This window comes from Sorex araneus, chromosome 3 (genome assembly GCF_027595985.1).
Source record: "Sorex araneus isolate mSorAra2 chromosome 3, mSorAra2.pri, whole genome shotgun sequence".
Taxonomy (NCBI): domain Eukaryota; kingdom Metazoa; phylum Chordata; class Mammalia; order Eulipotyphla; family Soricidae; genus Sorex; species Sorex araneus.
Window position 1 is genome coordinate 32,843,037 of NC_073304.1, and position 26,868 is coordinate 32,869,904.

Consider the following 26,868-nt stretch of genomic DNA (forward strand, 5'->3'; position numbering starts at 1 on the left):
TATCACTGTCATCCGTTCCTCATCGATTTGCTGGAGCGGGCACCAGTAACGTCTCCATTGTGAGACTTGTTACTGTTTTGGGCATATTGAATACTCCACAGGGAGCTTGCCAGGCTCTGCCATGCGGGCCGAATACTCTCGGTAGCTTGCTGGACTTTCCTAGAGGGACGGAGGAATCGAACCCGGGTCTGCTGTGTGCAAGGCAAACACCCTACCCGCTGTGCTATGGCTCCATCTCATGGATATTTAACTTAAATTTTTTTTATTTAAAAAAAGAAACCAAAAAAAGGGGGCCAGAGTGATAGGACAGTGGGTAGGGCATTTGTCTTGCATGTGGCCGACCTGGGTTCGATCCCCAGCATCCCATATGGTCCCCTGAGCACCGCCAGGAGTAATTTCTGAGTGCAGAGCCAGGAGTCATCCCTGAGCATCGCTGGGTGTGACCCCCCCAAAAAAAGAAACAAACAGACAAAAAACCAAAACCTAGCAGCACATGATCCCCTGAGTAAGGGTGTGGTGAGGAAAGGGAGAAGAGGAGGGGAAGAGAGGGGGAAAGGAAAGGAAGGGGAGGGGAAGGGGAGGGAATGAGAGGGGAAAGGAAAGGGAAGGGAGGGGTAAAGGAAGGGAGGGGGTGGGAAGGGAGGGGGTTGGGGGAGAGTAGGGAAAGGGAGGGAGCTGGGAGGGGGAGGGGGAGGCAAGGAAGGGGAAGGGGAGGGGAAAAAAGGAAAGGGAGAGAAAGGAAGAAAAGGGGAAGAAGGGAAGGACAGGAGGGAAGGAGGAGAAAGGAGGGGAGGAAAAGGAGAGAAAGGAAAGGGAAAGGAAGAGGAAGGAAGGAAGGGAGGAGGGAAGGATGAAGGGAGGGAGAGAGAGAAAGGAAGGATAAAAGAGAAATAAAAGGAGAAGAAGGAAGGAAAGGAAAAGAAACTGAAACTGATAAGATCCAGTTCCACTGCCATTTGAGGGCAAATTGAGAGACAAGGTAACAGGTAGAGAAAAAGTTTTATTTTCAGCAAGCTGGCGGTGGGAAGATGGCAATACAGTCCTCATAGTAACAATTTGCCTGCAAAGTCACAAGAAGGTGGGTTTTGTTTTTTGTTTTTTTCTGAAAAGATTGCAGGGAAGCACATTTTTAGACAGGGTGGGTTGCAGATCAGTGAGCTCCAAGAATGTCCAGTAAATTCCCTCCTGGCTGACCTTCATTGACTGCAAACCTAAATGCCGGCTCGGGGGAAAGACAAGATGAGGACAGAAGACAGAAATTAAAGGACTCTTTAATTTCTGAATTACTTAGGCCTGGTATCATAACAAAAGCAGAAACTTCTGAAAATACAGTTGTTGCCACAAACTGAGAAAAGACTACCGCTTAAAACCAAAAAATGTGAATTCAGCTGTGAGCCTCAAGAAGCCCAAGAGACTTTTCTATAGTTTAAGATATAAATTCTAATGTTCCTCCTCTTTTGTTGCGTCAACGTATATATATATGTATATAATTATATACATATATATATATAAAATCACTGTCACTGTCACTGTCGTCACTGTCATCCCGTTGCTCATCGATTTGTTCGAGCAGGCACCAGTAATGTCTCCATTGTAAGATTTGCTGTCCCTGTTTTTAGCATATTGAATATGCCACGGGTAGTTTGCCAGGCTCTGAGGGAGAGATACTCTCGGTAGTTTGAATGAACCTGGGTCTGCTTCGTGCAAGACAAACACCCTACCCACCCTACCTGCTGTGCTATTGCTCCAGCCCATTCTTTACAGAACAATGACCTATCTCCTACTAGTCTAAGTCAGTTAATTCATGGATCCCTTATCATTTTTACCTAAAATTGTAGAGATTTCCTTTCAACATTTCTCAACCCTAGCAATGGTTAAAAATAACCTGGGTGCTTTAAAATGAAAACAAAAGCCTGGCTGGAAAGAGTAACCAAAGGTAAGGCACTCACCTCATTATGGCTAACCTCAATTCAATACCCCAGCCTTCCAAAAGGCTGTTGTTCAAATACTCCCCACATACCATGCCCATTCTTGGGAGGTGGGGAGTATATGAACAACTAGGTATTTTTTTGTTGTTGTTATCCTTGCTAACACCCTTGGTACTCATGTCTTCTTCTATACTCTGTGCTCAGGAATCATTCCTGGCAGTGCTCAGTGTGCCATATGTAGTGTTGCAGATCATTCGGTTGGATACATGCAAGTTAAACACCTTAAACTGCTGTACTCCTGTACTCTGACCCATAGAAAGAGCTCCTTTCTCTTTTTTCTGGGGGGGAGGTGGCGGTGTGGAGGAGTTGTTGGTCTGCATCCTTAGGTGCTCAGGGGCTATTCCTGCCTCTGTGCTCAGGAGTGACTCTGGTGGTGCTCTGTGGGATTTAAACAAGGTGGGTGGCATGGGAAGCAAGCATCTTAACCCCTGAAGTTTCTCTCTGGCCCCATGGCATCATTTTATTGCATTTTTCACATTTTTGGGCTATACCTGCCTGTGCCTCTGAGTTCAGGGATCACTCCTGATATGGTTCAGGGGACCATGTGTGGTGCCAACAATCACATCCAAGTCAGATGCGTGTAAGACAAGTGTTTTACCTGCTGTATCAATTCTCTGTCTGGCATCAGCTTTTTTTTTTTTAATTTTTTTTTTGTTTGTTTTTTTTTTTTTTTTTGCTTTTTGGGTCACACCCAGCAATGCTCAGGGGTTACTCCTGGCTTTGCACTCAGGAATTACTCCTGGCAGTGCTATTTTTTTTAATTTTTTTTATAAAAAGCTACTCAGGAGATCGGAGCCATAGTTCAGCGAGTAGGGCATTTGCCTTGTACCTGGCCAACCCAATTCAATCACCGGCAACCCATATGGTCCCCCGAGCACCATCAGGAGTGATTCCTGAGTGCAGAGTCAGGAGTAACCCCTGAGCATCGCTGGGTGTGACCCAAAAAGCAAATAAATATTTTTTTTAAAAAAAGCTCCTCAGGTGGTTCTAATAAGTGGTCACAAAGGAGATTTCAGTAATAAAATTAGTATCCTTCAGTGTTGCTCAGATTTTTATGTGCAAGTAAGTCAGCTAGAGATCTTGTCAAAATTTGGATTTTTGAGTCTGAGGTCCTTAAGATTCAAGAATCTAGATTTCTAACAAGCTTCTAAGATTGTTTTATTTAACAACTTTTAGTGTACAAGGATATAAAGTATATGGGTTGTATATTCTCTATATGCGAAAGAAACCTTCCAAATAAAAATCTAGGTATGTTCTGTGAGCTAAATGGGAAACTTTACGTTTTACTATCCTAGAAGTCCACAAGATGGGGATATGGCTCCATGTGGCAAAAAGAAAAACAAATCTGCTTTTGGTGCTATATCTGTTTCTGTAGATTTCCTCCTATTTCTATAAATATTTTTTCTTTCAAATATATTTTTTCCCAATGTTACTCACTTTTACTTTCATTTCCACAAAGTATAAAGCATGGGAAAATCATATAGCTATTTAAAACAATTTAAACTTTTTTAATTTTATAAAGTTGTTCACAATAATTTGTTACATTTAATATTCAAACACCAATCCCCCAAACATTGCACCTTTTCATAACCATATTTCAAATGTTTCCACCCCAAATCCCAAACCATGCACCCCAAAGCAGAACCTAAACAAATTTGTATTGCTCGTTGTGAATAATCCACTAAAAATGGTCCAATAAAGTTATCTTAGAGGGGCTGGAGCGATAGCACCGAGGGTAGGGCATTTGCCTTGCACACGGCCGATCCAGGTTCGATTCCCAGCATCCCATAAGGTCCCCTAAGCACCACCAGGAGTAAATCCTGAGTGCATGAGTCAGGAGTAACCCCTGTTGAACACTAGGTGTGACCCAAAAAGCAAAAAATAAATAAATAAGTAAAAATAAAGTTATCTTGGAGGAAAGTGCATGAGATTGTTGTATTTCATCCTGGAGTCATTAAGCCCTTTTAAGATTACTAATGTATTTGTTAAAGGATGAACCTTTTGTGCATATATATATATGTATACATATACATACATACATATATATTCCTTCCCCCCATGAGATTGGTTACCTTCTACTTTAAACCCCACCAAATGTTGCTCTTGGTATATCAGTGGTGTAGAGTATGAGAGGTCATATGACCGTGCACTCCAGGAATTCTAAGATTTAGAATATGGTTATACAGCAGATTCACTCATGGGTGAGGCTCATCCAAGCTTGTAGGGAGCAGCTGTGAGCTTGGTGGTGATTGAATTTTGGAGGTTTTCAGCTGTTGGGGCTCTGTTGAGGCAGGGAGGGGAACTCACCTGCCCTACTCTGAGTTGTCCCAGTAAGACAGCCTGGCATGAGGTCTGGAGGCATCTCTGCAGCGTGTTGTTCTATGTCGTTCTTTTCTGGGAGCTTTATTTCAGGGTCTCTGGATCTTGGCTGTTGATGAGATTATGTGGTGCCAAGAGTAGTTTGTGCGTGTAACTGCCAAGCTACTGCTAAACTAGGGAGATGGGAAGAGGAGGCCCATTCCTGCCCCGTGAGAGCTTGGAGATTTCAGTCACAGGTCCCACATAGCAGGGTTTTTCTGCAGATTCTCTCATGGGTGAGGCTCATCCAAGCCTGTGGAGAGCGGCAGTGAGCATAGTAGTGATTGAATTCTGGAAGTTTTTGGGAACTCACCTGCCCCCCTCTGAGTTGCCCTGGTAAGACAGCCTGGAGCAGGATCTGGCAAATAGCTATTTTAAATTGTATTTATAAAAGCTGCAGGAAAATGTTTGCCAAAACATTCATTTTTAATTGTAGCACTGTAGCACTGTCATCCCATTGTTCATCAATTTGCGCGAATGGGCATCAGTAACATCTCCATTGTGGACTTGTTGTTACTGTTTTTGGCATATCGAATATGCCACTGGTACCTTGCCAGGCTCTCCTGTGTGGGCCAGATACTCTTGGTAGCTTACCGGGCCCTCCGAGAGGGACGAAAGAATAGAACCAGGGTCAGCCTCGTGCAAGGCAAACGCCCTACCCAATGTGCTATCATTCCAGTCCTAATTACTGTTAAATAATTAAATAAGGAGGTCATTACACTGAGGAAGTTCCAATAGTATCTTAGCAATCTACATAAACAAACCAAAACTAAGCATACATTGCCTCAAGGATGAGAAATCGTTACCTAAGCATAATCACAGTTACCAAGTTTTCCCTCTCCCCACAAAACAACAATGCCTTAAATGACAAGGGTCAGAAAGATGATACAGTGGGTAAATCTTTTGGCTTTCACTTTGCTGACCTATGTTTGATCCTGGCATCCCATGTGGTCCCCTAAGCACCACCAGTAGTGATCCCTGAGCACAGAGCCAGGAATAAGCCCTGAACACATCTGATGTCACCCAAAAGTCAAAAAAAGAAAACAAATGACAAAAAATTTAAATAATTTCCTGGCGTTTTTTTCACCTTTTCACTATAAAAGTCTTTTCCCTGGTTCTTATGGGTAGACTACTCCTAACCACTGATGGTTTAGTATTTCCCTAGTCAAACTGTTATTTGCTCAAGTGAATTCCTAAAATGTTTCATATTAACATTACATGTAAGGGGCTGGGGTGATAATGCAGTGGCTAAGGCATTTGTCTTGCATGTATCCAACTCAGGTTCAATCAACCCTAAGAGCAGAGCCAGGAGTAAACTTCCCTCCCTTCCTCCCAAAGCACAACATTACACTTAATATTGCATTTTATTATTTAACATTACAAAATAGTGTTCATACTATTACTGAGGTAAGTTTTATTTTGTTTTGTTTTGGTACCACACCCGGCAGTGCTCAGGGGTTGCTGCAGGCTCTGCACTCAGGATTCACTCCTGGTGGGCACAGGCCCATATGGGATATCAGGGGATAAACTTGGGTTGGCTGCATGCAAGGCAAGCACCATACCCACTGTACCATCTCTCCTGCCCCTAATTAAAAAAAAAAATTAAGAACAAAAACTGAGCCAGAGACATAGCTCAACCAGTAGGAATACATATGGGAGGCCTGGTTCAGTCCCTAGCACCACATGATTGCCAGACCACCACCAAGAGCAACACCCAAGCACCAATTTGGAAGTATTCTCTGAGTCCCACTGGGTGTTGCCCAAATAGACAACGTGCAAAAACTAAGAGAAGAGGATGGAAAACAAAAAGGTCTCCAGCCCGATAGCACAGTGGGTAGGGCGTCTGCCTTGTACGTGGCCAACCTGGGTTTGATTCCTCTGTCCCTCTTGGAGAGCCTGGCAAGCTACCGAGAGTATCTCACCCGCACAGCAGAGCCTGCCAAGCTACCTGTGGTGTATTCGATATGCCAAAAACAGTAAACAGTTACAAGAAGTCTCACAATGGAGATGTTACTGGTGCCTGCTCCAGCAAATCAATAAACAATGGGATGACAGTGCTACAGTGCTACAATTAATTGTCTAAAAACTGATTGATTTAATGTTTACAACTGCAATTTGTGTTAAGCCACATCCAATTTGTGTGAGCCACCGATGGCCCATGAGGAGTCATGTGCAATCATGGTGTTAATGTAATCCCAGCAAGCAGGAATTTTGTTTTTTGGGGCCCATACCCTGATGTGTTGAAGTCAGCTCTGACAACTCTCTGGGGACAATGCAGTGTTGGGACCCCCAAGCTTTCCCCCATACAGAGCATGCTAGCCGTTTGTGCTATCTTCCAGGCGCCTAGCAGGTTTTTTTTTTTTTTTTTTTTTTTTTAGGAAATTATAAAGAACCAAGAGCCACGGATGTGGCTCAAGTAGTAAAGCATATGCTTTGCACATGTGAGGCCCAGAATGTGGCCCTAATGACCCCTGGGTATCACTAGGCCTGAGTACGGAAGGAAGTGAGCCTGACCCTGGGCCAGCCCCTGCTTTGCCTCAGCACAATGAGGACTGACCCAGACCCACCAACCCCTATCAAAATACAAAGAACCTAAATAAGTCAACACAATCTTGTCTGTCTGTCTGTCTGTCTGTATACATGTGTGTGTGTTTGGGGGCCATATCCAGCGATGCCTAGGAATTATTCCTGGCTCTGTGCTCAGGAATTACTACTCTCAGATAAAGAATTCAGAGAAGAAATTGTGAAGATGGTCAATGAACTGAAAGCAACCATGGACAGGGCAACCAATAAACTGGGGGGGGTCTGAGAGTGGTTCACAGGGAGGGTCAAAGGGTGGGTCATGGGGCGTGTCAGAGGGTGGGTCAGAGGGCGTGTCTAAAGGCGGGTCAGCTGTCAAAGGGTGCGTAAGAAGGTGTGTCTAAGGGTGGATCAGAGAATGGGTCAAAGGGCGTGTCTTAGGGTGGGCAAGGGTGTGGCACAGGGCGGGCAACAGGGTGGGTCTGAGGGCGTATCTAAGGGTGGGGCAGAAGGTTGTCTAAAGGCGGTCAGAGGGTGGGTCAGAGGGCGTGTCTGAGGGCGTGGCACAGGGCGGGCAATATGGTGGGTCAGAGGGCGTGTTTAAGGGCGTAGCACAGGGCTGGTTGAAGGGCGTGTCTAAGGGCGGGTCAGAGGGAGGGTCAGAGGGCGTGTCTTAGGGTGGGTGAGGCCGTGAGGAAGGGAACAGCCTCCTAAGAAGGAAACATTTAGATGCTAAATATTCCAGCTATCATAGAAAGAACTGTGTCCTCTTACCCTTGCCAACAACTTTCAAATAGGGAATCTAGACTTCTACCTTGCCAGGCTGTAAAGAGGCAGTTTACCCCAACTCTGATATCACTGCTGGGGTAGTATGAGAAACCTGGGGAAAGAGCTGGCTTTTATTCCTGTTAAATGGACACAGCTTCCTGCTCTACCATTTTAATCCTGTCACCAGAAAAGCATAGCCATAACTAGAAGTTTGGAATCCCCTGCTTCAGATCCCATTCCTTCCATTCTCTAGGGAGATAGTCATCTGGAAAGAGACTTAATGGTCTATCATGCCTATTTGATGAATCCCATAAAACATTTTCACAAGTTGGTCAGAAAGTTTGTATAGGGGTTAAGTGCTTCCCTTGCACATGGATCTCCCATACCATAATGCAGTCCACCAAAGCATCGCCAGGAGAGACCCCTGACCACAGAGTCATTAGTAAGTCTAAGCACAGATAGCTGCGGATCAAAAGACCACAGAGGGAAAGAAAATTAAAATCACTGGGTTCGGTGAACACATCTGTGAACCAGTAGAGAAATACACCCAATTCCATAAGGCCAGAATCCGCTTTACTCAGCATTCTTCCATACCTCCCATTCAAGATCATGGGAACCTCTGATTTATTTTTGCAATACACAATTTTTTGGTAATACACAACTGCACCTGTGCTCAGGGTTTACTCTATGCTCATGGTGATGCTCGGGGCCCATACATGGTGTCAGGGATTGAACCAGGGTCTGTCGCATGAGAAGCAAGTACCTACTGTACTATCTCTCCGACCAGGAACCTCTGCTTTATAGTCTAATTAGTTGTAGGTAACCTGGAAAATAATAGGGGAGAGGGGCACTTCCAAGTGGTGCTCAGGAGGCCTGGGGACCCCACCAGTGATTCTTCGCTGACCAGGCCAGCAGTTTGTTTTTTTTTTTTTTTGAGGGGCCCTACGATGCAATACTGCTCAGGCGCTCTGGGGCCAGATGACCTCCGGAGCTGCACCCAGTTGATGCTCAGGTGACCATGAAGTGCTTACCATCAATCCTGGTTGAGTGCATGCTAGGCATGCGCTCTAACTGCTGTTAGAGCTATCACCAACTACAAATAGTTGTTCCTGGTAGAAGAACTTAGAGGTAATTGGCCTCTGAGTTGCGGGACTAAGCCCAGAGCCTATCAAATCTAATGTTATTCCAGGTAAAGAGTATGAGAGCGGGCCGGAATGATAGTACAGTAGGGCGCTGTTTGCCTTGCACGCAGCCGAACCCGGTTCAATTCCCCAGCATTCCACCCGAGTCTCGCGAGGAGTAATTCCTGACTGCAGAGCCAGGAGTGACCGCTGAGCATCGTTGGGTCTAACCCAAAAAGCCAAAAAAAAAAAAAAGAAAAAAAATTCGTATAAGAGCTGAATTAAACTGCAGGACACTCAGCTGGTGTCAGGGAACTGCTTGCGGTGGGTTGAAATCAGTGTGTTCAGCGAAAGCTCGCGGACAGTAGTTTCAAATAGTGCCCCCAGTCTGTATAGGTTAATGGCAGTCAAACCGCGGCGGGAGCGAACCCCCTTTGAGCGGGGAGAACTGCGGCTGCGCGGAGCGCGGGGAGGGGCGGGGCGGGGCCCGACCCCTGTCCCGGAAGTGGGTTCGGAGCCGGCGAGAGGACGGCGGGCGGGCAGGCTAGAGCGGCGCGGCGCGGCCAGGTGGGGGCGAGGCGGCCATGGAGGACGCCAGGTGCTTCTCGGATATCTACGGCGGCCGCCTGGCCCTGCAGCGCCGCTACCATTCCCAGTCGTGCCGGGAGTTCTGCGTCGTCTGCCCCCGGCTCTCGTTGCGCTCGCTCACCGCCGTCACTTGCGTCGTGTGGCTGGCGGCCTACGGACTGTTCACTCTCTGCGAGGTGAATGGCCGGGGTAGCCTCGGGTTCGGAAGGGAACTTCGGGCCCGAGGGGGTCGGCCCGGACCTCTCGCGGGGCCGCGGCCGGAGGGCGGGCACTCGCCGGCCCGGGGACGGCCACCGCGGGTGCTGGACAGCTCTGTGCGTTTGAGTGGCGTGCGTGCGTGCGGCGGCGCCTCCCTCTCTCTCACAGGTACCCCCAGCAGATTTGCTTCCCAGCCCGAAATCTCAGCTTCTGTGTGCTCTGAGTCTGGCATCTTCAGATGAACTTAATCCCGGGAGTTCAGAGCACTCAGGGGCTGCCCCGTCACGTAGCCCTCCCCCGCGGTATTACTCTTTCATTGTGCACCTTTCACGGGGCTTCCAGGCACGCAGCTCTACAGCCTAGCCTAGGTGTTATTTATACACCCACCTTTTTTTTGGGGGGGGTGATCACACCCAGCGATGCACAAGGGTTACTCCTGGTTCATGCACTCAGGAATTACTCCTGGCGGTGCTCAAGGGACCATATGGGATGCTGGGAATCGAACCCAGGTCTGCCACATGCAAGGCAAATGCCCTACTTGCTGTACTGTCACTCTGGCCCTATTTTTGTGATGCTTAGGGGTTACTCCTGGCTCTGCACCCAGGAATCATTCCTTCCTCCCTCCCTTCCTCCCTCCCTCCCTCCTGGCTCTGCACTCAGGAATCACCCCTGGCGGTGCTCAGGGATATGGGATGCTGGGAATCGAACCCGGGTCAGCCGCGTGCAAGGCAAACGCCCTGCCTGCTGTGCTATTGCTCCAGCCCTCTTACCGTTCTTAATATTAAGACTATATGACAGTAATTTCAGTTAAAAGTGATGATGATGTCTGCCTCAGTCCGTTTAGTCAGTGGCTGAATAAATAGCAGTACTCCTACATTAAAAAAAGTGATGATGATGAAGAGGTTCATTCAACATTTGGCTTTATTTAGTCCCAATAGATAATAAACTCTTAGAATGTCTTTCAGTTAGAAAAAACGTACTAAAAATGCAATTGGAGACAAAATTCTTTTCTTTTCTTTTCTTTTTTTCTTTTTGGGTTATACCTGGCAATGCACAGGGGTTACTCCTGGCTCTGCACTCAAGAATTACTCCTGATGGTGCTCAGGGGACCATATGGGATGCTGGGAATTGAACCCAGGTCTGCCACGTACAAGGCAGACGCCCTACCTGCTGTGCTATCGCTCCAGCCCCCGGAGGCAAAATTTTTTTTAAAAAGGCAAAAAATATGCAATTGATAATAACATTTTGTGCAAGGATTCACTTATTGGAAAGATGAATCATTCCTTAAGCATTTATTGCTGTCCATTCTTTTCTTCCTTTTTAATTGTTTATTATTATTTTATTATTTTTGGGCCACACCCACTGATGCTTAGGGCTTACTCCTGACTTGCACTTTGGAATCATTCCTGGAGGGCTTGGGGGACCATTATGGGATGCCGGGAATTGAACTTGGGTCTGTCATGTGCAAGGCAAGTGTCCTACCTCTGTACTACTTCTCTGGCCCTTTTTATTTATTTTGTTGATGGTCCCATGGATTGAACCCAGAATCTCACACATACAGGGCAAATTTTCTACTACTTAACTAAATCTCCAAACCTCCCCAAATTACTCTTAATATGAGATGAGCCCTACGAAAAGGACCACAGCCCAAAGAAAACCTTGATCTAACACTTTCTATCCAGTAGAGGTAGAAAGATATTGCTAAAACCACAGCCAGTTAGTAGTCAGTGTGATTTCAGAAACAGATTTTATTCAGAAACTTTTGCAGTGGGGGAAAGAGATCTTAGTACAGAACTGGGCTCAGTTCTGAAGATAGCATGGGCATGAGGGAATTTATAGTCCTTAATAAAAAGTAGGGTGTGGGGGATAGCATGGGCATGAGGGAATTTATTGCCCTTAATAAAAAGTAGGGTGTGTGTGTGGCGGGGGGAGCTAGTCAGTGGATAGAATACTACTAAAGGGAAACAGTAGGAGTTAAAAGGGATTCTGGCTAAATTACTTGATAGGATTGTTGCCAAAGGCAGGTCACTTAGGTCAAGTAGTAAGTCACCATCCAAAATGAAAGGGCCCTACATAACAAGATCTTTTTATTTAACAGAATAATTAATCGAGAGAGTTCTATAGCTTTAGTTCTTTTCATCTTACTGACTTTTTACCCTTGGTACCCTCCCTCCTGTTTCCCTCAGCCTAGCTTTTCACAAGGCCTGGCAGAGGCAACAGACGTTCCAGACATCCAGGTCTCAGGATAAAGGGACCTTCTTTTCCTTAGAATCTTTAAAAATGGGCTTAGTTTGGGGCTGGAGCGACAGTATAACGGGTAGGGCATTTGCCTTGCACGCAACTGACCCAGGTTCAATCCCCAGCATCCCATATGTACGTGTGTACACACACACACACACACACACACACACACACACACACACACACACATGCTTAGTTTTCCAGAAGCTAGTCCAATGAGCCCCCTCATTGGCTTGGGCTGTGTTATGTGCCCATTGGCAGAAGTAGGAACCAGGCATCATTTATTCCAAGATCTCTTAGAAAGAAATGATTGTTGAGTATAGTCTACTGTACTGTGCAGATAAGCACTTTATAATTGTTAAGTCTGTGATTCTGCTCTATGTTCTGGTGGACTGCAAGAGATAAAGATCTGAGTTCTTTAATTGCTGTTTGGGGAGGAATCTCTAAAATTGATGTGATAGTACAAATTTGGCTATTGGTCATTGTTTGTCTTCAGACCTATTATGACAGGAAGTAACTCACCATATACTTTGATAACACAGGAGCCCAAACAAATGGGATCTCCTTTTCCTTTTTGCATGTTCCTCTCTTCTGTTCAGCTAAAGGCTTCCCCACCCCTCCCGCTGCAATGCCTAAGGTTTTCTTAGTAAGCAACGAAAAATCTATGCAGAGCCTTATGTGGTACTCTTACTGCCCATGTCTGCTCTCCTTCCAGAACAGCATGATTCTCTCTGCTGCCATCTTCATCACCCTCATAGGCCTGCTTGGTTATCTTCATTTTGTGAAGATTGATCAGGAGACTCTGTTAATCATCGATTCCCTTGGCATCCAGATGACTTCATCCTATGCCTCAGGCAAAGAAAGTACCACCTTTATTGAGATGGGCAAGGTGAAGGATATTGTTATTAATGAGGCTATTTATATGGTAAGTACTTGAGTGGTTTTACAGACTTGTCTGGAGCAGGTAGCCCTCTAGGGTGTGCATAGATCTAAAGTGTCCTAATACCTGAAGTCTTGGATGCCACAGAATTAAATCTGAAGCCTCTCTGTTCTACAACTTGTATTGGTTCCCTTTTTCTTTTTCCTGAGAACATTTTGTTGTTATTGTTTGTTTTGGGACTATAACCAGTGTCGTTCAGGGGCTCTTCCCAACTGTGTGTGTGTGTGTGTGTGTGTGTGTGTGTGTATTGTGTGTTTGGTGGGGCGGGGTGCATGTGGGTACCAGGAACTGGACCCCAGGTTCCCATGTGCAAAGCAGTCCAGCCATTTGAGTCATCTCATCAGCTCCAAGAGAAACTTTAATTGAAACATATGCATCTGTTGAGTTTTAAACAAACAGGGCAGATTTTCATGGATAGGGAATTAACATTTTTTAATTTTCTCTTTTTGGGTCACACCCAGCGATGCTCAGGGATTACTCCTGGCTCCTAGCTCAGGAATTACTCCTGGTGGTGCTTTGAGGACTTTATGGGATGCCAGGGATTGAACCCGGTTTGGCCAGGTGCCAGAATTAGCATTTCAATTAAAAATTATGTTTGGTTGTTGTTACTACTGACTGTTGCTTTTTTATTTTTTCAATTAAAGAATGAGAATATATTTCTCTTTCAAAAGCTATCAGGTAATTTCTACTTAGAAATAACTGTATAATTCTGGCGCTGGGAAATGTACACTAGTGCAGGTATGGGGGTTGGAATTCTGTATGACTGAAATTCAATCATACTGAATGGCTTTGTAATGCTCTAAAATTTATTTTAGAAAGAATTATAAAAAAGAGAACTCTATAAAAATGTTTTGCCTTCCCTTGAAAGATAAAGATGAGTTTCATTAGATCTCTGATGTTTGGTTTCTTTTCGTATAGCAAAAGGTGATTTACTACCTCTGCATTTTATTGAAGGATCCAATAGAACCTTATGGAATATCCCAAGTAGTACCTGTCTTTCAGGTAAGCACAGAACACTGTAGTTTCCTCAAAGATATCCTTTGCCTTTCCCCATCTCGCTGCATATCCACTACTACCTATACTCAGTAGGAATGTAAACTGATTTTGTCAAGAGTATTTTAGTTATTTCCTAAGTTTCTTTCTGAGGCAAAGATCAACTTTCAGAAATATTATGAGTATATAACTTTTAGAGAAAAATGTCAAGCATACAATAACTCTTGATATTATATTATTTTGGTTTTCGGACCACACCCAGTTATGGTCAGGTGTTACTCTTGGCTCTGTGCTCAGGGGACTATTTGCAATGTCAGGGGTCCAGCCCTTACTGGCTGTTTGCAAGGCAAATGTCTTATCTACTTGTCTCTCAGACCCAGATTTACCTTATTGGTCGCTGTTCATTTACTTTACTCTGCCTGCAAATATATGATTTTACCTAGAAGTTACTAAGCTACATATAATTACATACTATTTTGTGTCTTGCTTTGTAAGTCTGCTATATATATATTTTCATACATCTACAAAGGCAAGTTATACAAGTAATTAAAAATAATTACATAAAGTTGGGTATCAGTATATTTAGCAACTTGATTGCTAGAAATCATATTCAGGTTACTTTTGTTACCAAGAACCCCAAAACAGCACTTTAATATAGATACGATTGTAATGAATTACTGTGTTTGATATATAAAATATTTAGGTACCAATTTAACCCTACCTCAGACCTTTTTCACAAGGGATTTAAAATTTTCTTTTTCATGTTTCAAAATTATTTTACTAAAACTTTGAGTAGCTTATAGATTATAGCAGTGTTTGAAATTTGGCCTTAGAGATTGGGCAGTTTTACTATACTTTTGGGAATTTGTCCCTTTTTTTGTGGTGCTGAGACACACGTGTGTTCTGTCATTGAGCAACAGCCCTAACCCTTATACTTACTTTTTTTTTTTAACCGTCATGGCTAGCAGGAGGTTTAGCTGATTTTGTTTTATATGTAGGTAAAGGTATTTTAAAGATATTAAGTCTGTATTGGTTGGGGGCAGGGCTGGCAGGCATAGAGCTTTCTATTTATTTGTGACGTTTTCCAACTAAAATGTATTATTAAATGGAATTTAAAATGTGTATGACATTTTTTGTTTTTTGTCTGAAGGAGCAACAAAGGAAAAAAACTATCTGCTGTTTTAAGTGAAGTATAAAAATTAATTTAAAAAAAAGTCTGTATCTATTTAAATCAGCATATTTACCTTTTTATACCTGCAGACCAGCACTGTCCCATGGATAAGGAGCTGATAGAAGCTGGTTTATGTTATTTGGGGAACTGCAGGTGGGACCAATAGTGCTCAGGAGTGACCCCTGGCGGTGCTCAGAGGGCCATATATGGTGCCAGGGGCTTGAACCAGGGTTGCAGCAAACTGCATGCATGGCAGTCCAGCCCAAGAATGCTAGTTTAATGGATAGCCTCTTGCATTTTCTTGTCAGCACTACCTGTTTGAATTTCCTTTTGTTTTAAACTATCCATCTTCTCTGTTGGTCAGGTAGTATCTAGATATTGACAGGCTTTTGTAGCAGTTGTGGTAGCAAATGTTTATTAAATATGCATACCACACGTTTTTCTTTTCTGTGGCCTTTCTTTGCATTTGAATCTATACTACATTTCACTGTCTGAACTGTTTTTCAGTATTTACATGTTAAACTGTCATGCTCATCTCTGAGGAACGTTTCACAGCTTGTGACACTTTCCGAGAGTCTGTACTTGTCATTTATTTTGCTTACTCATAGATGGATACAGTCAGAATACAGTCAGATTAAAAACACACAAAAAAACCCCAAACACCTGTTTTCTGAGTTTCTGCTTCTCGGAGTTCACAGGCTGGACTGGGGGCCTGGTTTGGGACTCCTCCTAAGAAGTGCTCTCAGGCCTGAACTTTCTTCTTTTCTGAGCTTTCACCTGTGCCACTCAGCCCCCTCGCTTGGGTGAGAGATTGGGGTTGTGCATGGATGAATCAACCTCTTACTTGCCTCTTGCCTGCCTTTATCCCTTTTGGAATCCAGAGTGCCAAGCCCCGGCTGGACTGCTTGATTGAAGTGTACAGGAGCTGTCAGGAGATCCTGGCACACCACAAAGACGCAGCCGTGAGTTCCTGACTCCCAGCAAACAAAGGCCAGTATTGTCTTCCATGGGAGATGACTCCTAAGCCACAGGGGCTGGTTTATTTCCAGTACACGAAGCCATCAGGTGGACACAGTACCAAGAAGCAGTATGGATGCAGTAGATCTCAGAGCCATAGAGCAGGTGACCGGAAGCCTTGCTCACTGGGAGATGCTGAGCAAAGTATGTTTATGCTAGTGCTGCCCTCATGCGGCTTTGCTTACTTCATCCACTGAGGGGAGGCCTTAAGAAACTATGTCAACATAATGTCAACACAGAGCACTTTGTGAAATTCCCAAACACAGTCCAGTTTACTGTTGAAATTTGTGGAGCAAGATGTTGGGAAACCACTACCGGAGAACAGTTTCCAACCGCATAGTACCCATGCATAAAAGTGAAGAAAAAAAGAGAACCGAGTTCTTCAGGTACTGACTGGTTAGCTGGAGGAAAAATGTCTACATAAGACTCATCTCTGTTTCCCTACTTCCTGCACAGAGTTAATTTATGATGACTTAATAAACAGATGACTTCAAAGCATACACACCAATGGCCTGGTTCACGGACAGCTGCTTTTTTATTGACAAACATGATCGTCGTGTTACAGGCATTGCTGTCAAGCACATTAACAATCAGTATTGTCAACAGTTTCAAAAAAACTCTCTTGTTGGGGGGGGGGCGAGAAAAATTTGATTTTGGTTTTAGACATGTTTAAGGAAGGATAAACAAGCCAACTATTAGAAGCCTTTGTTTATAAGACAGTTTCTTCGGTATACAATTAATAAACCAAGGGAGGATTCCTGTAAGGAGTTTGGGAAGGAAAGAGGGTGGAAAGATAACTGGATTCCCAGTTTTAGCATGAAACATGGCTCCATTCTTGCTTTTTCTTCAGAATCTCAATTTTCTTTTGAACTCTGGGATGGATATTATCCTTGTTAGCCTTAGAGACACTCAGGATATTTTAAATAAGCTATCATCTCTGCCCTTGACATAAGCCCTGGAGGGTCTATCCAGGAGGCTCTGGTACCTGTGACTTATTTGAGGTAGAAATGTCTCAATTAGATCCCAAATTTCGGGAGGAAAAGCAGAAACAAATGGGAGAGGGCTGTGGAACTGGCAGCCTTTGCAAAGCCGCGTTCATTTTAAAGAGGCAGACAGAGCTGCTGTTTTCGTCATGCGTGTCAGCTTCAAGGGTGCATGAGCAAATGAGGCATTCAGATAAACTAGGTCCAGTCTTCTTAGCATGCACCACACACACACATTGTTGGGGTGGAAGACTTGGGTCTGGGATGCTGCTGCTAAACCCCTAAGTTTTCGGTACTTTAATGACAAAGGTGAGAACTGCTCCAGAGCTTTGAAATAAAACTGAAGTTTCTTTTTCTTTCTTTCTTTCTTTCTTTTTTTTTTTTTTTGGTTTTTGGGTCATACCAGGCGATTCACAGGGGTTACTCCTGGCTCATACACTCAGGAATTACTCCTGGCCGTGCTCAGGGAATCTGAGCATGGGATGCTGGGATGCTGGGAATCGAACCCAGGTCAGCCGCATGCAAGGCAAAAGCCCTACCTGATGTGCTATCACTTCAGCCCCTAAACTGAAGTTTCTTTAGTGATGGAAAGTCAGAGTATAAATCAACTCCTTTGTCTTTTCTCTCCAGAGGATGGAGACAAAGATCCTGTCCTCTGTATTCCACAGACTGTCTCAGGGATGAGGGGACCTGGGTATCGTCAGGAAATGAGAGGTGAAAGTTCTTAGGCAAAAGGCAGATATCACCTGTGTGGCCTCTGCCTGCCAACTAATTCCTAGCAGAATATGCCAGAAGTCGTGAGGGTCAAATCCAGGCTCACCAGCCTGGAGGGTCTCCTGTTCCTGACTTTCTCTTTCGTGGCCTCACAGAGCAGCAAAAGCTGAGCACATTTGCTTGGTCTTTCAAAGGGTGGGCAAATGGGGCAGCAAGAGTGAGCACAGCTGACCCTGTGCCCGGTCCAGTGGTTAAGGTGGGAAAGGGCTTGCGCAGTGGACAGTCCTCCGCTGGGCTTGTAGCCAGCAGCAGGGAGAAGAGCTTTGTTCTCGGAGGCAGGAGGTTAAGGGAAGGCTGAGTCAAAGCTCCTCTCCAGCCCTGCCCTCTGCGAAAGTCAGTCCAGTTTCAGTGAGTTCTAGGCCTTTGTCAGAGATCAAGTGAATTAGAAATTCTAGTCCTGTCCTAGTCAGGGATTTTGGGAAAACTTCAAGTATTAATCCCCATATAAGGACCATATACAGTATTTAAAAATCGGCCTTCCTGAGAGTATCGGTGCAGACGACCCTGACTCATACCACTGACGTCGTCAGCACCAGTGGGCCAGCCCTGTCTGCCCAGAAGCAGGCAGCAGCCAGAGCTCAGTATTACTGAAAAGAGTGGTTTGATACTGGGTCTGGAATTTCAAGGTTGGGCCCTGAAACATGATAAGGCACCTGGAGAGTAAAGGCTCTGCGGACACTGAAACATTTCACAGAACAAAGGGAGGGGGGCATGGGGGGCAGCGTGCTAGGCGCAGGGCTCTTAGGCCCATCACAGTAGTATCACATCCCGGGTATGTAGCTGCAGTCCTAGAGAACTGGCAGGGACCTGGCTGGGAGGATCTTCACAGCAGTGCTGGCCCCTTGGCAACACACGGAACAGAAGCAAAGAGCTGTCGTCCATCGAGTTCCCTCGGTGGGCGGCCAGTGGGCGGGTTGGTGGGTGGGCTCCCAGCTACAGAGCAATGGTTCATGTAGCTGGCCAAGATGAAGGTCGCTTCTGCAATCTGCACATAGACAAAGGAGTTGAATTAGGGGCTAGAACAATTGTACAGTGGGTAGGGCATTTGCCTTGTGTGTGGCTTGACCAGGTCCAACCCCTGGCACTCCGTGTAGTCACCCAAGCACTGCCAGGAGTGATCTCTTTAAAAAATTATATATAAACATTTTATTTGTATATATTTTTATTATAAGCTACCCGTGCATATTGGATATGCCAAAAACAGTAACAATAAGTCTCTCAATAAGAGACATTACTGGTGCCCGCTCGAACAAATCGATGAGCAACGGGATGACAGTGACAGTGATATTTTATTATATATAGATGTGTGTGTATATATACATACACTATATATATATGTGTGTGTGCATATAGATATATAGTTTTAGGCCCACTCAGTGGTGCCCAGGGCTTACTTTTGGCTCTGGGCTCAGGAATCACTCCTGGTGGTGCTTGGGAGACTATACAGGGTGCGAGGGATTGAACCTAGGTTGGTCACATTCAAGGCAAGCACCTGCCTACTATATTATAACTCAGGCTGTCAGGAGTGATTTTTTTTTTTCTCCAGTTTTTGGGCCACACGCAGCAATGCTCAGAGGTCATTCCTGGCTCTGTACTCAGGAATCACTCTTGGTGGTGCTTGGGGGACCATATGGGATGCTGGGGATTGAACCCAGGGTGGCTGCATACAAGGCAAACGCCCTCCCCACTGTGCCATTGCTCCAGCCCCAGGAGTAATTTCTTGAGTGCAGAGCCGATTAAGATGACTGAACACCACTGGGTGTGGCCTCCAAACAAAAAAGGAAATGGACTGAATCGCACAGGCAAGGTGTTACGTAACCGCCACGGGCTTCTCTTATCTCTTACAGCACCCACCCGGGAGAACATGTCCAAATGGGTCATCCCCATTTGGCCTGGAAGTGATCAAGAGGCACCATCCCTCCTGAAGAAAAGATGACCAACATTCCACTCTGGTCATTGCTAAACCAAAGAAGGAGCCTCTCGGTAGAGAGCTCAGTCTTCGCAGATTTTGTTCAATATTCCCTGTCAATATTCCCTGTACTAAGTAGGAATGAAGCCCTTAAAACAAAAGTTGTCTCTGGACCTTCTTCAAGCCCACAAAGAAGGAGGAAGCATGTGCAGATTTTCTCATTCTGTATCTGGTGCTTGGGCTAGGAGAACCCAGGAGAAGGTGGGGCAGCTTGAAGAGAAAGCTGCCATAGTCTGAGTCTGGAGCGAGGAGGAGAGCAAGTGGGCACCTGCCTCTGGCCTGCATGGTGCTGAGACTCAAGAGAAGGATCAAGATTGCACAGGGCTGGAGAGACAGTACAGCGAGCAGGGCACTTGCCTTGCTTGCACCTGACCCAGGTTTGGTCTCTAGCATCCCATATGGTAACCAAGCCTGCCTGAAGTAAACCCTGAGCACAGAGCCAGAAATAAGCCCTGAGCACTGCTGGGTGTGGCCCCCCAACAAACAACAAAAATCACATAAAGAATGAAGTCATAGATGGCCTCATTGCTTACCAGCCCAACATGGCTACTGATGCAACTCCATCAGAACTATTTGCGAAACTGTTTATAAATGAAGCCAAAAACTGTATTTGGGACAGAGTACTTCCAAGAGTATTATCATAGCCCCAGTTTGGTTTTTTTATCCCCCTAAGCATTAAGTCCACTTGTTAACCAGATCAGTCAAATGTTTTAAGAGCCTTCAGACTTACCTTGGGAGCAGCCATCCGGAAGATCAACTTCTCAATGTGACTTTTTCCAGAGTTCTGGTCCGGAGTGGATCTAATCACAAGCATGAAGTCATCCCGGCAGCCACCAAAGGTCATCACGGAAGAGTAGGGGTAAGTGACGTGCACTTGCTGTGGGAAGAAGCCAGTCAGTGCTGGGAGCTTTTCCACCCATCTCCTGAGTAAGAACCAGCACCCCCCATCTTTTAGACCATGGAGACGGAACTTGGATGTGGTCATTGGATATCAACATCTTGACTAAGGGGGTGTCTGATTAAGAGGAAAGCAGTGTTTGGCCAGGAGTGGGGAGCAAGGGGGACAGTTGCTTAGCTCAGGCCTTTTGGTCCAAAGAGAAGAAATGTGTGAGGCTCAGGTTTCAATCCCTGGTATTACAAAATAATAACAATACCAACAACAATAACAACAGTAATAGTGATAAACCAAAATAAATAAATAAATAAAAAGAGAAAGCTAAGAGTTCAGGCAGGCCAGGGAGTCGGCCCTCATCCATCCATACCATCGTGTTGTGGTCCAGGATACTGACACCATCCTCATTTGCAGCAATCCACACCAGAGTCTTCTCCTTGGAAGACAGCAGGGCAGGCTGGAGAAAGGAGAAAAGCTCATCAGGTATGTCCACATCAGCTCGAGATTCTGAACCGTGAGAACTCTGTGAAGAAGGTACACCTACTACCCGAGCCACCCCCCCCTCAGTTTGTATTCCAGTACCTGGAGTTTTTTATCGATTGATTATCCCCATCTTTTGTTTCCTTACACACCACAGATGAGTGAGATTGCGTGCTAGTCTTTCTCCCTCTAATTTTGCTCAGCTGGACACCCTCCAGTTTCATCCGGGCTGCAGCAAACTGTATGATTTCATCTTTCCTTATAACTGCCCATTAAGGATGTCAGGCTCCAGCAGGGAGAAAAGACTATTTGCTGGACAATTTCTGGAGTGAGTAATGGTCACTTGGCAGGACTACAGAAAGATAATCCAGATTTATTTCCTCTCTTACCCAGATGGCAGTGAAAAACATGGATCAAGCCTTTTCAGAAACTGTTCCTATCCTTCCAGACCAAGCAGATTCTGCATCATATGACTCTATAACACCCTTGCACTTGTGACAGCTTGTACAAACTTCTATGAATCCTTAGAGTGTGCGTGCCTGGCCAATATGTATCTTCCTCACTGGATGGAAAGCTCTGTGATGGCAAGGACCATCTAATACAGTCACCTCCTATAATTTCCAACTGGCAGAGTGCACCAGACTTGATAGGAGTCGCAAACTTCTCTGCTGAACGAACAACTGAGCACTATCTAATCTAACCTATACCTTCAAGTGGACAGGATTATTGCAGTGATTTTTTTTTTCTTTTTGGGTCACACCCGGCGATGCACAGGGGTCACTCCTGGCTCTGCACTCAGGAATCATCCCTGGCAGTGCTCAGGGGACCATATGGGATGCTGGGAATCGAACCTGGGTTGGCTGCATGCAAGGCAAATGCCCTACCCGCTAAGCTATTACTCCAGCCCTGCAGTGATTTCTATATAAGCATCCAGCAAGAAGTTCCAGCTGAAATTATTACTGCATTACCATTAATGCAGGTGAAATTATTCCCTGAAGAGTTAGATTCTCTTATGCCATTTGAAATCTTCAGAAATGTCATTACTGTTATATACATTGTTCTATTTTTCAGCCTTTTTTATTTTGAAAGGAAATCATTCTTTTTTTGTTTTGTTTTGTTTTGTTTTTGGGTCACATCCGGCGATGCACAGGGGTTACTCCTGGCTCATGCACTCAGGAATTACTCCTGGAAGTGCTCAGGGGACCTTATGGGATGCTGGGAATTGGTCGGCTGCGTGCAAAGCAAACGCCCTACCCGCTGTGCTATCACTCCAGCCCCTAAAGGAAATCATTCTTTACAGGGGTATCATATCAAGTATGTGTGAATTAGCTGATCCTGTCTTTCTTTTCAGGGGTAGCATTGAGAAAGAAGTCAAGAAAGAAGATGATATGGATCACTCTGGAATAATCCTCACCCCCCCACCCCCCAAAAAAAGAATCACAAGAGCTATAGACCAGAAATGAGTGGAGAGACTGCGACCCCTGGTGGTTGTGGGTGTGCAGGCAGGCAATGCGGCCTGCGCTGGTTTAAAGAGGAAGGCAGCTCCTACAGAAACTCAGGCTGAGGCTGAAGCTGAGGCTATGCCAACTCCTCAGGCACTTACCTGAGCTGCGAAGAGCTTAGCACCAAAGAAAGGCCATTTCCGGGCCACTGTCAGGTAGATGCGGATGCACTCAGGGGGGGAACAGCCTTGCAGCGCAGCCCACTTGGTGCTCAGCAGATCCGCCAGGTGCCTGGTTTGGGTGGGTGGAAAGGATGGTGCCAGTGCCATGCCAGCACGCTTGCATCCCCGCTCTGCAGCCCAAGCCTGCCCACCATGACTTCGAGCCCCGGCACTGTACCTCAGTTGTTCAGGGGGTGCGCCGTGTCTATAGCGTCTTGGGTAGAACCTATCTAGGACCTGCTGGAGGTGATGCTGAACCTTGGCAGGAGGGGTGCAGCCGGGACCCAGCAGGGTGGACCTCTCCAGGTCTCCGTATTCCACCTGTGGTGGAAGCACATGGAAGAACCAGTCAGGACTCTGGAGTGGGAGCAAGAGGGGGTGCCGGGGACTCTCAGGAGAGGTGAAATAAACCATTACACGATTGCTTTATTGGCGGGGTGTGAATGTATGTGAAAAACACTTCTCCCAGACCCTCTATATCAAGCTTTAATGACACTAGAGCAGCAGCCTTGGGATTCTAGAATATTAGAGATTGTCTAAATCAACTTGCATTTGCAGCTGAGGTTAAGTGGCTTATATAAAGACAGAGTTAGTTACCACCAGACAAAAGAAATCAATGTATTCTTGCTTCCAATTAAAAAAATACGGGATACAGGACTGAAGGTGCTGCAGATTCCAGAGTACGGCAGAATGCTCCAAACGTGACCTCTGGAGTCAGGCCCAGCTCTCTGCCACCAGCAGTTTTGTGACCACCATCAAGTTACTTAAACTCTCAAGAGTTTCGATTTCTTCATTTATTCAGTGGGGGTGAGAACTGTCCGGGATAATACAATATGTTTTGATTGGACTTTCTATAGAATTGTCAATAAATATTTATTATGCTAGAGATCAACTGTCCTTTCCCCTTTTTCTCCAGCACGTGGACCCAGACTCCTCTGGAGCCTGACGTTCTCCCTTGGACAAAGTGGCTTCCTAAAAGTAATGGGGAGAAGAGTTGCAGTTTGAGTGTGTGTTCCTCTTCCATATTCTCCTGTGAAGGTCAAAAGGGCCCGTTTCACCCAATATACTATGAAGTACCCAGCAGCAGTTTTCAACCACCGGTCTGCTCACCAGTGCCTATTCATGGAAGAAGAAGCTTGAAAACCACTGGCACACACCAACTATTGTTACAGTCCTAGGAGGACAGGCAGGGAGGTACTCTTGCTTTCAGTAGACAGAAAAGGACCTGAAGCATACACAAGTGAAGGGACTTGGCCAATATATTCCAGCAGGAAGGTGACAAGCACTTAAACCCAGGCCTCTGGATTCCAATTCCAGCATCTGACATGTGCCTCTACTTGTGGCAAGGATCTGCTGGGAGAAGAGTCGGCCTCTCTCCACAGCCAGGGACAGCAAGGGCACTTTGGGCACCATAAGATCTGTTTCCATTTCACCTTTGTGCCCAGAGAGTGTCCTGCTTCTCAGGGCTGCGCAAGACCTTACCTGGGCCATTAGTTAATTTTTAAAAAAATTTTTTATTAGAGAATCACTGTGATGTACAGTTATAAACTTACAAACTTTTTTTTTTTTTGCTTTTTGGGTCACATCCAGTGATACTCAGGGGCCACTCCTGGCTTTGCACTCAGGAATTGCTCCTGGTAGTGCTTGGGAGACCATATGGGATGCCGGGGATTGAACCCGGGTCGGCCGCGTGCTATCGCTCTGGCCCCTAAACTTACGAACTTTTGTGTTTGCATTTCATTCATATAGTGATCATTTGCCCATCCCTCCACCAGTGCCCATTCACCTCCACCAATGATCCCAGTATCCCTCTTGTTACCTGGGCCATTAGGGCAGCCATCTCCAGAGCCAGTTCCTTGTTGACGGGGAACCTCCCTGACACTATCTCTCCGCTCGTCTGGGAAGCAAGCAGCAGTCGTTCTCGCTCTGTCTCCCCTTTGACTTGACTCCGAAAGTACAACCTACAGGGAAGAGAGGCCAGAGGCTGGGACTCAATCCCAGACAGAGGAAGCTTCATTATTCTCGTGTCCAAAACAGGCTTAATAAACAGGCCTTACCTGTTTATTCTGATATCCCAAGCCAGAAATGACTCTTTTGATACCAGTCCTCAGCCTGTTTTCCATTGCCCCAGGAAAAATTAATAAAACCGGACACAGGGGAAGACACAGGCCATCTGCTCTATAGCAACAGTGGCACGGGGCTCATTCTAAACACACCATTAGGCTCGCTGGATTTGGTGAGGGGAACCTAGTACCTGTTATCAAAGCTCCAGACTCACGTCTGGCCAGCATCTGGGTGCACAGAACGAGCTTCCCTTACCCAAGTCATTTGGGAAACAGGGTGGCTTAAGATTACAGGAGACCAGTGGGAATTATTTGGAGATGTATCTGGAACAAAATTTTCTCATTAACTTTTTTTTTTTTAAAAAAAAAGACTGCCTCCCGGGGAGGAACTCTTTATTCATTAATACCATAAGGTTAAGTATCTAAAATATCTTAGCTCCTATAAAATTTCTGTCTTTTAACATAAGCCATGGATCAGGCCCATGGCGCTGGTCTTCTGCCTTGTAGGTGAGAGTGCATGTATGTGTGTGCACATGTCGTGTAGGGACAGAACCGAAGCTGACAGATATCACCAGCCAGGGTCCCCACCCAGTGTTCCTTCTGTGGTCCCTGACTCTTCGGCGGGACAGCGGCCCACGTGGCAGCCCGCCCGCTCGCCCCGCCTCGGGAAGTTCTCAGGACCTGTTCTTGTACATCAGCTTCACAGTGCGTGTGCCACCCTCAGACTTCCCGGAGTGCAGCTCCTTCAGGGCCTGTTCCCACTTGGAGATGGCATCACAGATCTTGAGGAGGCAAAGGAGAAAGTCATAAAAGCCTCTGAGCACAGGCGCAGAGTCCAGGAGGGCATGGGCGAGTGAGTGTCCTCAATGGGGAGGCTCCATGGTGGGGTCTTAGGCTGTGGGCATCATGCTCCCCACCTTGGGTCAGCAGGAGCAGCTAAGCAAGAAACATTACCCCCCTAACTTCCAAGGGGGCTTCCCCAAGGGGCACAGAAGCCCCCTGGCCGCCTGTCTCTTGCCCCATTTCTATTCCTGACCCCCATTCTGTTCAACAAGTAGACCCAGAGGCCCGCTGTGCAACAAGCTTCACAGACAAGGCTAGATAGAAGCCAGTGTCCTGTCACCATAAAGAAAGCAGACATTTGTGCCAAACCCTGCCTCAGGGACTACAGTAGACCCCACAAACACGTAATATCTCCCAGGGCATGAAGCCTAACCACAGTGTAACACAGGTCTCAATACCCCTGCCAGAGCCTTATGGGGGTACCAAAAGGACCTATATATATATATATTTTTTTTCTTTTTGGGTCACACCTGGCGATGCACAGGGGTTACTACTGGCTCTGCACTCAGGAATTACCCCTGGCGGTGCTCAGGGGACCATATGGGATGCTGGGATTCGAACCCGGGTTGGCCGCGTGCAAGGCAAACGCCCTACCCGCTGTGCTATCACTCCAGCCCCAAAAGGACCTATATTTTTATTGTTTAGTTTCTAGGTCACACCCAGCTATGCTCTGGGGTTACTCCATGCTCTGCACTCAGGAATCATTCCTGGCAGGCTCGGAAAACCATTTGGGATGCCGGGACGGAGACCAGCCTCCGTGGGGAAGGCAGGCACTTTACCCGCTGTACAATCTCTCCAGCCCTGTACTTATCTTTTCAAAATGTGATGGAACCTGTGAGCCCTCAGACAGGGTGCCAAGCATTCTTCCTTAAGAACCAGCACCCCAACTTGGGGACTTTCTCACTTTATGAGGTTCCCCCCCTGCCCCGTTTTTCCTTCCCTCCTTTCTCCTTCCTCGTTCCTTCTTTCTCTTCTCTTTCTCTCCCATCCTAAAAAAAATAATTTTCTTCATTAAAAATACAAAACAAAACAAAAAAAGAAAAACAAAACAAAAAACAAAACCCAGGTGCCAGGGAATCACACAGTGTCTGATGGGTCAAGGCCATTACCATCCTGTTCACAAAATTGCAGAAAATTTGGGGCTGCTGTTCACAAAATTGCAGAAAATTTGGGGCTGCTGCTAAGGGTCTGCAAGTCCTTCCTAGTTCAAGCTCAGAAGCAGCTCCCCCTCCACAAAGTTCCAGTCATTTTAGGGGGACTTTGGGAAGAGGGTCCTGCACTCTCTCCAGGACAAAGGC

General features: G+C 45.9%; 2 protein-coding genes and 1 long non-coding RNA gene across 3 annotated transcripts in view; 2 read left to right on the forward strand and 1 right to left on the reverse strand.

Annotated features, from left to right (window-relative positions):
• The first annotated feature begins 9,243 nt into the window (after positions 1–9,243).
• PIGH (phosphatidylinositol glycan anchor biosynthesis class H) lies at positions 9,244–16,403 on the forward strand. The gene is made up of 4 exons (XM_055131169.1): positions 9,244–9,519; positions 12,498–12,707; positions 13,641–13,724; positions 15,768–16,403. Exons 1-4 carry the CDS (start codon positions 9,340–9,342, stop codon positions 15,858–15,860), a joined length of 567 nt encoding a protein of 188 aa, XP_054987144.1. The 5' UTR covers positions 9,244–9,339; the 3' UTR covers positions 15,861–16,403.
• A 16-nt stretch (positions 16,404–16,419) lies between these two features.
• PLEKHH1 (pleckstrin homology, MyTH4 and FERM domain containing H1) overlaps positions 16,420–26,868 on the reverse strand; it is a 66,952-nt gene continuing 56,503 nt past the window's right edge. The window contains exons 23-29 of the mRNA XM_055131161.1: positions 25,409–25,509; positions 24,484–24,625; positions 22,843–22,985; positions 22,605–22,734; positions 20,892–20,978; positions 20,360–20,506; positions 16,420–18,645 (exon numbers count right to left, since the gene is read on the reverse strand). Coding sequence (XP_054987136.1) covers positions 18,484–18,645; positions 20,360–20,506; positions 20,892–20,978; positions 22,605–22,734; positions 22,843–22,985; positions 24,484–24,625; positions 25,409–25,509 — 912 coding nt within the window. The 3' untranslated portion in view covers positions 16,420–18,483. The remainder of the gene's footprint in view (positions 18,646–20,359; positions 20,507–20,891; positions 20,979–22,604; positions 22,735–22,842; positions 22,986–24,483; positions 24,626–25,408; positions 25,510–26,868) is intronic.
• LOC129403403 (uncharacterized) lies at positions 20,350–22,579 on the forward strand. The gene is made up of 3 exons (XR_008629194.1): positions 20,350–20,488; positions 20,936–21,004; positions 22,353–22,579. It is a non-coding gene; the product is annotated as an uncharacterized LOC129403403 (long non-coding RNA).

Coding starts and splice junctions, on each gene's coding strand:
- PIGH (XM_055131169.1), top strand. CDS start 9,340: ATGGAGGACGCCAGGTGCTTCTCGGATATCTACGGCGGCCGCCTGGCC. Junction 12,708..13,640: donor TTAATGAGGCTATTTATATG/GTAAGTACTTGA, acceptor CTTTTCGTATAG/CAAAAGGTGATTTACTACCT. Junction 13,725..15,767: donor AAGTAGTACCTGTCTTTCAG/GTAAGCACAGAA, acceptor TTTGGAATCCAG/AGTGCCAAGCCCCGGCTGGA.